The 9,960-nt window shown below is 43.6% G+C and overlaps 1 protein-coding gene across 1 annotated transcript; it reads right to left on the bottom strand.

Moving 5' to 3' along the window:
- Window positions 1-449: 449 nt before the first annotated feature.
- Window positions 450-1,349, bottom strand: LOC142427881 (AMMECR1-like protein). Its single transcript, XM_075533008.1, has 2 exons — window positions 970-1,349; window positions 450-864 (listed from the first exon to the last, which is right to left on the bottom strand). The coding sequence occupies exons 1-2, from the start codon at window positions 1,347-1,349 to the stop codon at window positions 450-452; spliced, it is 795 nt and encodes a 264-aa protein (XP_075389123.1).
- Between the last annotated feature and the right edge of the window lie 8,611 nt (window positions 1,350-9,960).

Genomic DNA, 9,960 nt, shown 5'->3' with positions numbered 1-9,960 from the left:
AAACCTATAATGTTTCTGATTAGTCTCCATTGCCTAGACTGCCTACTTGATCTTGGGAGGTGATAGGGATGTGTATGGTTTAAGCCTTCATGGATCTTCAATTTCAGCTTCCTTGTGTAGCCAATACACATGCAGCAAATCACCAGTGGTACCTGCATGTCACAGGTCCTCTGAACCAACATAGTAATTCTCACCAATCTTGGAGAAGCCCCAATCCAACTGAACCCCATAGAGGAAAGGCTGAGACAAGGCTTGGGCCCCTCAAGTTGTTTCATTCAATGCAACCCCATCATCCCTTTATTTAGCTGGAGCAGACTTGGCAATGGAAGCTAGCATCATAACATGGTGCAGTAATGGAAGCAACTGGACCAGGAAGAGGAGGGGTCTGCTCCAATGATGTCATAGCCATTGGCTGCCATAGGGGGTGAGATTGGTCATGCAGCCTTGTGTCAGGAGTCATGATTGTAGAGGGGTGGGGCATGAAGGGTGCCGTTCTGGAAACAGTGCTGATGAGAAGCAACATACTCTGCATAACTGATTGTCACCTTCTCACTTCGGTACCTGGTGAGTTTGATCGTTTTTCGGAATTCACTGGTAATTGGAGCCTTAAAACCACCTTTCCTGAGCAATGAGTCTATGGTCTGGATCTGATCCCAGTCTTGTTCTTTAGCAACCTCAGGTAAATATGTGGCTGTACATTTGATGCCCTTTTCACTGATGAATTCAATTAGAATTCCATTGACCCCTACCTCCCAGTCCAGGTAATCACTGGCAACCTTAAAGTTAGTAAGGAGGGAGACAGAGCAGAAAAGCTTAGGTAGCTCCTCTCGCGTCATTGGGGGAAATCGACTGTCCATAAGTGCACTGGTTAACGAGTATTCCCTGAGTCCTGGGTGAAGATTCACGGCTGAGAAGGTTCCAATGCAGCCCCAGAGACGCTTATCCCGCCCTGTCTCCCATGTCACAAACAGTGGATAGGGGAAATTGGTGAATCTAGGAAGTCGTGGCTGTGGGAAGCCATAGAGGTGACAGTAGAGCACATCAAAGCTGTAGCAGCACATCTCTGCAGTCACCACCAGGTTCTTGGTGGTGTTGGCAGTTCCGTTGGGCCAGGGGAGAGGGCTCAGCGCTCCTGATGTGGGATTCATTCGTGTAATTGGATAATTTTCAGGCCCCAGCGTTAAGTCCGATACATTTTCCCATCCATGGTTGCTGTCCACATGCTGTTTGTTTTTAGGAGGTCCTGAAATAGAGGCGGTCACAGTTGTGGACTGGTTCCCGTGACTGTGTGTTCCGCTTGCTGCTGCCAACTTGGGCTTGAGTGGAGAGACACACCGTCTTTTTCCCATCCTGATTCTGTGCCTGAGGTCTGGAATGCTGCAGAACCTGAAAACACAAAGTTTGTATTGTCAGGGGAATAGCTGTAATAGAGAAGAGGAGCTGTTTTGTCTCTGGAGTGAATTCTCTTCCATTCGATTCCATTCCTTCTTCCTGGACCTTTTCTTCTGGCCCAGTTGCAGCCAGGGTGGACGGACCTCTCTCGCTCGACCTTCTCATTCTGCTTGCTGGAGCCCTGTGCCTGGGTGGGTGCTCCCAAGAGAAGCGGGCCCACAGGTGGTCCGTATGCGAGATGAGCATGGAGTGAGCTGAGAAAGGACAAGGGGGCAAAATGGAAGCGGTGACGGCAAGAACTGCTAGAGGTATTCCCCAAGCGACTGTAGACCAAGTGGAGCCACGACACAAGTCCTCCGCTATCGCAGCAGGCACCCCAGGCTGTAACTCTAGACAAGCACTAAAAGCCTTGTCTTTCAGCATGGAGCGGCGGGTCACTGGAACTGTTCACTTGGCAGCCCAATGGGGCTCCCACAGGGCTCCAATACGGGGCAGAAAAAGTGAAGATTTCACTGAACTTAGTAGGAAAAACAAAATTTGCGCAGGATGACTTCAATGGTCAACTTAAAAGTGGGTGAATCATCTTTAAAAAATTAAGCAGCACAAAACAGAGATAATTCATCAAGCACTTCAAGGGAAACATGCAATAGCCATCCTGATTAAAGCTAAAAGCTGAACCTTGGAAAAACCAGTAGAAGTACACAAAGCATTGGCTATGAAAGACGTTTGTGTAACTCTCCGTGTTAGGCATAAACCTGAAAGTAGTGAGAGCGCTCAAACATTGTGTTACCATTGGGGCGGTTGCATCTTAAGTTCATAGAATTTAGAAATAATGACCAGCAGATTTGAAACTCAGTATGAACCACCATCACAGGCAGTCCTATCTAGTTCCAGCTTTCTCATCCTGCCTCCCATTCCCACGCCCCTAGAGATACCAGCAAAAGTAACCAAAAAAAGGGTTAAAGAAAACAATTCAGAAGTTGTGAGATCTAAGTTATTTTATAATTTGAGTCTAGTTCCTAAGTTATACAATCTTTAGAAACATTTTAGGATTAAATAAATATATATCTATATATACATATCCAATTTTTGTTATAAAAGTGAAAGCATAGCATAAGGAGCCCTGAGTGGGGTGGAGGTCAATGATCCACAGCTTTGTCTCTAACACAGAGCCTGGCAGTTTAAACTCAGCCTACACCACATAATTGAAAAATATACCCACCTCATTTTACTAAGACAAGCAAGGTAATCTTATAATAGAATAAACCCCCCATAGAATTCAGGAGCACTGCACCAGTGCATTCTCTTTAAGGCTGTAACCTTTATGGAATCTGACTGTGCCATCTCTCTCTAGGCATATCTTTCTCCTGTTTCTACAAGAAACAGCTGGTGAATTGGAACTAATGACTATTATTTTTCATCTAACATCTTAATCATTGCATTTTCTGATTTCATATGTATAAGAAGCAGAAAATTGAAACAGAAAATCAAATATGTCTATTTCACAAACAATCTGCATCATTGGATGCATTTATCCTCAGTAGGTGAATGTTAGAGAGAGTCAAATTAAGACCCAATTATGACTTGCATTCAGAGACAAAGCATATTTCATTGAACTCAAACTAAAAGCTTTTCTTAGAGAGAAAAAAAAAACAAAGCAAGAAAATACTGGCTTCTGATAGAAAGGACGTTGTTTTAATATTGTATGATTTGAAGGAAAAAAAATACCAAGGAGCAGGCACTGACCTCTACTAGATTAACATTTCAGTCCTTGGAAAATCGCAGGCTTGATAAACACAAGGTTCAGAGAAAATATAGGAAAACGTTCATTGAGATGAACTGACATGGTAACTGCAGCAATCAGCTCCAATATAACAATTGTGAGTATGATCGTGAATTGGGCAGAATTTATTCCACCTTGACATAGGCTAACTATAAGTCAGACCAGAAGGTAAGTATGATTCAGGACCAATTTCAAAGCCCTTAACAACAAGAACAGCCTAAAACATCCAGTCAAAGACACATATTTTAGGATCCATAAATAAAATTTATGAATTATGTATCTGAAAAAAATATTCTCACCATAGGAATGTAAATCTCTCAACACAATTTTTATTGGATTAGACCCACCCAGATTCCAAAGTGAAAATCCTATCAGTCTTTTACTTAGGCCTGTGTTTTCTTCACCCACCTTGTCATTGATTGATCCACTCTTATGCCACACCTAGTAATCATCTTAGAAACATCAGCAACAAACTAAATGCAATGCCTTTTTCCTAAAGCCTTAGAGAATTTTACTAGAAAATGGAACAAAACAGATCTAATTGCAAACCCAAATATCTTAAAATGAAGAATTTAATTAGAAAATAACTCTTTAGGGGTAGTATGAAAGAGACCAGACCAAAACCAGGGATGTACATGGTAGACAATGGTGGAGGAGGTGGGGAAAGGAAAACAAAAGGATAAATACAAGGAAGAAAAGGGTAGTGGGGTCATAGGGCATTAATCCACCCAAGGGGAGGGTATTGTTTATATCTCCACAGGGAAAGTGGGACCAGACTTCAACCCAGTGTCGCAAGGTGTGAACGCAATATCCCGGTGTGGAGGAGGGAACCGGTGGAGAGGTCTGGGAGGCTGGCCCCAGCACCATAAATTAAGTGGATTCCTGCCCCTCCCCCGAAAAAAATTTTTTCCAAAGGACGACATTGACTCTGCAGCTCTGGGAGATGGACATATTTGATCAGAGCACACAGGAGCAGATGAAGGGGCAGGAGGAGAGAGTGGAGCACAGCCTGGCCCACCAGGCCGTGATGATGATGTTCCTGAGTAGAGCAGCCAGTCCACAGAGAGAACAACATGGCTGGCCCCACTATGAGACATGATGCCCCTCAGTGACTAAGGGCGATACAGGGGACAGCACCCGAGACACAGTGTGGGAATTGCACCTGACCTGATCCCACCACACCGAGGCAAATCACTGGGGGAGTGCAGCGGAACAGCAAGGGAATGGAGTGGCAAGGTCCCCAGGGAATGCTGAAAGTGGACTTCGGGGCCAGGGCGTGGTGCCCCAACAGACTGGACTGGAAAATGCTCCTAAGGGCCAGCAAACGATCCCTGAACTAACTACAAGCTGTTCTCTTGTGAACTGTTTTATTCTGTTCTCTGTCAGTGGTTTGTTTTTGTTGTTTTGTTGTCTGGTTGTATACTGTTGCTTTGTTTTCCTCTGTCTAGTTTTCGTGCATGTTAGTGACTCCACAGGTCTGTCTGAATAGGACAGGCTGGATGAACTATCTGGAGGAAAAACAACGGGACCGACAGTTTTGGGGGGACTTGGGGTGGGGGGGGGTAGGGTGGGGTAAGGAAGTGGTGTTAACATACCCAGGGACAAGGGAAAAACATGGGACCCCAAATGGTAGAGAAGTGGGAGTGGCAGGCCTGCTGGGAAATGATCAAGGGTAAGGTTGCTTAGAGAAGAGGTATACTCTAGCCCAGGTGGCGATGAAGCATGGTAGTAGGGCAGGAGGAAAGTCAAGGGAGATGGAGGAAAGAGCTAGGAGTCAAAGGGCATTCATGGAGGTCTAGACAAAGACATGTACATGCAAATATATATAGGAGGATGGGGAAATAGATCTATGTGTCTATATTTATAGGTCAAGTATTAAGGTGGCGGAAGGATGTTGGGCCTCTACTCAAACACTCCCTCAATGCATGAATACCTTCTTTTATTAAATTGGAACTCTATGATGCTCACTCTCCCGACACAACGGCTGGAGCCAAAGTGTGTGAACAAGTAAATGTGGTGAAGAAAGCTGATGGTGCCCGGCTATCAAAAGAGATAGTGACTGGGGTCTTAAAGGCTTGAAGATAAACAAGCGGCCATCTAGCTCAGAAGCAACAAAGTCCACATGGAAGAACACACCAGCCTGAGTGAGCGAGTGGTCCCAAAGGGATCAGTTACCAGGCATCAAAGAACAAAAAATCATATCATTGACTGCACACCTCCATGATAGGATCGCTGAAGACAAATGGTTGCATAAGCAAATGTGGTGAAGAAAGCTGATGGTGCCCGGCTATCAAAGGAGATAGTGTCTGGGGTCTTAAAGGCTTGAAGGTGAACAAGCGGCCATCTAGCTCAGAAGCAAATAAGCCCACATGGAAGAAGCACACCGGCCAGTGCGATCACGAGGTGCCCAAGGGACCAGGTATAAGGCATCATGCAAAAAAAAAAAAAAAGATATAAGTGTGTGTATGTATGTGTATATATGTGTATATGTATATATGTATGTATATATATGTATATATATATCATATTAAATGAAGGGGGAAGTGCAGAGTGGAGACCCAAGGCCCAAGTGTCGACCAATGGAGATCCCCTCATAGAGGGGTTTAGGAGAGGAGATGGGTTAATTAGGGTGTGAGGTAGTATCGATGAAGAACACAGCTTTCCCCCGGATCCTGGATGCTTCCTCCCCCCAACTACCATGATCCGAATTCTACCTTGCAGGGCTGGATAGGACAGAGGCTGTACACTGGTGCATATGAGGGTTGGAGGTACAGGGAATCCAGGGTGGATGATACCTTCAGGACCAAGGGTGTAAGGGACGATGCTGGGAGAGTGGAGGGTGAGTGGGTTGGAAAGGGGGAACTGATTACAAGGATCCACATGTGACCTCCAGCCTGGGAGAGGGACGGTAGAGAAGGGGGGAAGGGAGACTCCGGATAGGGCAAGATATGACAAAACAACGATGTATAAATTACCAAGGGCATATGAGGGAGGGGGGAAGGGGGAGGGAGGAGGGGAAAAAAAAAGAGGACCTGATGCAAGGGGCTTAAGTGGAGAGCAAATGCCTTGAGAATGATTGGGGCAGGGAATGTATGGATGTGCTTTATACAATTGATGTATGTATATGTATGGATTGTGGTAAGAGTTGTATGAGTCCCTAATAAAATGTAAAAGAAGAAAAGAGAAAAAAATGATTAGGGCAAAGACTGTACAGATGTGCTTTATACAATTGATGTATGTATATATATGAACTGTGAAAAGAATTGTATGAGCCCCAATAAATTGTTAAAATTAAAAAAAAAAGAAGAAGAAAAAAAAAAGAAAATAACTCTTTAAATTCTCCAAAATAAAAACATCATGATGTATGTCATTTTTTTCTTGAATAAATGTGAAATTCACAGTTCACTTCTTTAAACTTGGAACCCCCTAATAACACAAACAGTTAGAATGTTTAGAAGCTAACTTAGAAGATGGATAGTTTCTTCTCAAAAATACTTTAAGAGACAGGCCTGGTGACTTACTTTTGACAAAAACCTTTGAAAACACTGAGCCACAGTTCTCCTTTAACAAACACGGGCCACCGTAAGTTAAAAACAACTGGAAATCAAATTACCCTAAAAACTCTTGACACTGGAATGTATGGATGTGCTTTATACAATTGATGTATGTATATGTATGGATGGTGATAAGAGTTGTATGAGTCCCTAATAAAATGTAAAAAAAGAAAATCGGAGAAAAAAATGATTAGGGAAAAGACTGTACAGATGTGCTTTATACAATTGATGTATGTATATGTATGAACTGTGATAAGAATTGTATGAGCCCCAATAAATTGTTAAAAAATAAATAAACACAACAACAACAAAAAACTCTTGACACTGCGAATATGAAGACAACTATCTCTCACAAGCTTTAAAAGATGTCCTCTGAGATTGTCACTAGAACAACGAGCGGGGGGGTGAGATGAAGGGTCAGGTCTCCACCATGACTTTCACTGCCTCCCTCTCTCTCCAGACAACAGCTGCCGTGAACAAGGGTGGGAAAACTCTATGGACAGCCACGCCAGAGAGGCCATGGGTGAAGCCTCATGTTGCAACATCACTCTGGATGGCAAGCTCCAAGATGCTGAGTGGGTCCCTGCCCTCATTCTGACAAATCTGCTCCAAATAGAATCCTGACATGGGAAGGTTAAGCAGCATCTGCTCAAACCTGAGGGAGAACCAAGTGGGTGACCCCAGCCCTCTGCAATCTTGGTTCCAGCACCTTTAGTCATTGAAAGACATTGAGTCAAGGCTGACTCATAGAGACCCTGTAGGATAGGGTAGAACTTCCCTCGTGAGTTTCTGAGATGGTGCCCTTTACCATAGTACAAACCCCATTTTTTACTCCCATCGTGCCACCCTGTCAGAAATATATAGGGAAAAGTCCTAGTCACACTACTTACCTGTTCAATTCACAGTTGTAGAGGCTGGCAAATCTCAGATGTCACTGTGAACCCTTCTCTTGATTCAAGTAGGTTGAGGGCTTGATGAATCCCAAATGGGCAGATTAGATGGTAGGCTCATTCCTCACGGGCTGTGCAAACGATGAATCCAAGCTATGTAGGAAATATGGCAAGATTCTGCCTCACGTCTGGAGATCCACACTTCTGGTGAGTTTCTGGACCTGGCCAAAAGCTGCACAGCTTACAGAGAGGATCCACTTACATTTATACTGGGCAAAACCACACCCACCAGGATAACACCTCCCAATCCTGGCTGCTGACAACAAATCTCTTCATGAAAGTGATGGCATTATGTCAAGCATTGTCATGTAAGCTGACATTATGGCCGAGCCAAGTTGACACAGAACCTCAATCACACATGACTCACTGTACCATTAACCCATGTGATTTCAATAGCAGAAAAACTGTGAAAGGGAAGGCGGGATAAGCAATACACTTCCAGAAATAGCTTTATGAAACTGAATCTCATATGCCATATGGCTTTGACGTTTTGAATATTTATCAATCTTACTTCTGCACTTAGGACAAATCCCCTGATATTAAGTCTACTGTGACTCAGAGCCACTTTCTAGAAAATAGGAGAAGTGCCCCTTTGGGTTTCACAAACACACTGACTCACTGCCATCCAGTCGGTTCTCACTTGTGACAATCCTACAGGAGAGAGTAAAACGGGCGCTGTGAGTTTCTGAGTCTCCAACTCTTTGCAAGTATAGAAAACACTGTCTTTTCCCTCGGAACAACTGGCTGTTTGAAAGTGAACTTGGGGATCACAGCCCAACTCTTAACCACCACACCACCAGGGCTACCATTGGGTTTATGATACTGTAACTCATTCCAGGAATAGATGGCCTTTTATCTCTCTCCGGGGATTGGTTGGTAAATTCAAAGCACCTGTCATATGGTTAGTATAAAAGACCTAATCAACTATGTTTCCAGAGGTTTGTCTCTCCATAGTACAGGACCAATCACTTCATCCCACTGGATGGGTTTAGAGGACTGACCTCCAGGGAAAAGTCCAGGACTTTTTCTTAGTTCTTACGTGGGTTTAAGGAAGCATCACTAATTGTGGGTTTTCCATTCAACATTCATTTTCTTATACAGTCGGTGGGTCAAATCCAAATTAAGGGCATTAGCCATAGGATAAGGCCCTCTTCCTCTATTGAGTCAGAGGCAAGGTCCTTATCTGCTGGCAACATCTGTGGGCCTGACCTGCCTTAAACAGCACCTTGTATGTTGGCATCAGCATTACTTTGGGTCCTAAAGGTTTACTGAGTAGGATTTTTTGGTCCACAGAACTCTGATACAGCTCTCATTTCATGCTGTAGTCATGTCCTGCTTCTGTCTTCCCAATTCTCTCTAATGCTTTCAGAGACAAAAGTTTGTGGAGTCACACCTCAGGAAAATCCCCTTACCTTTATCTCAAAAAGATTATGAAGAAATAAAAGATATACTGCCACACCCTGAATCCTTGTACCATGGAATACCTTCATACATGATTCCATCATACCTGATCCATTCTGCAGTGCCACATTTATCATAAAAAATAAACCAAATCCAGTGCCATTGTGTCCATTCCCGCTCATAGCCAACCTATGGACAGTTAGAACTGCCCCCTAGTTCCCAAATGCTACCAATCACAGGCTCCCAAAATAATTGGTCCTACTGCATGTCCTCTTCTCAGGAAAGCAGAAAAATTACCCACAGCCTAGCTGTGAATTGAAAACGCTTCTATTATAGCACAGAATTCAGAATAAAATGGGGAAAAAATTTCTCACTGCCATTGAAAATGAACAGATTAATAGCAACTATGTAGGAAAGGGTAGAACTTCCCCTATGGGTTTCTAAGAGTGTAACTATAGGATTAGAGAGCCACAATTTCTCCCATAGAATAAAGTACAGTTACCTGCTTTCCACCACAGGACCATTCCATTTCCCCTCAAGGAGCAGTATCAGGTACTTTGGTAAACACTGCAATAAGTCTTTATGGGAGCAGAACTCTCATCTTTCTCAATTGGAGACCTGGTGCATATGAAGCCTCCAACTCTTGATTAATAGACCAACACAGCCTACTACTCGACCAGAGATCCAAATCTGACACTATTACATAACTGACATGCTACTGAGAATTATGATCCCAACAAATTCATACAGGTAATGAACCACTGCACACAGGGAAGATATTAAGACATGCCCCGAAGGCCCTGAAAAGATAATGAGGTGTCAAAGAGCTAGTGAACAGTACACCTGAATCTGTTTGCCTTGTATATATTGAGTTGAGCAA

This window comes from Tenrec ecaudatus, chromosome 15 (genome assembly GCF_050624435.1).
Source record: "Tenrec ecaudatus isolate mTenEca1 chromosome 15, mTenEca1.hap1, whole genome shotgun sequence".
Taxonomy (NCBI): Eukaryota; Metazoa; Chordata; class Mammalia; order Afrosoricida; family Tenrecidae; genus Tenrec; species Tenrec ecaudatus.
Note: the sequence above shows the minus strand (reverse complement) of the source record. Positions and strands in the feature narration are given on the sequence as shown.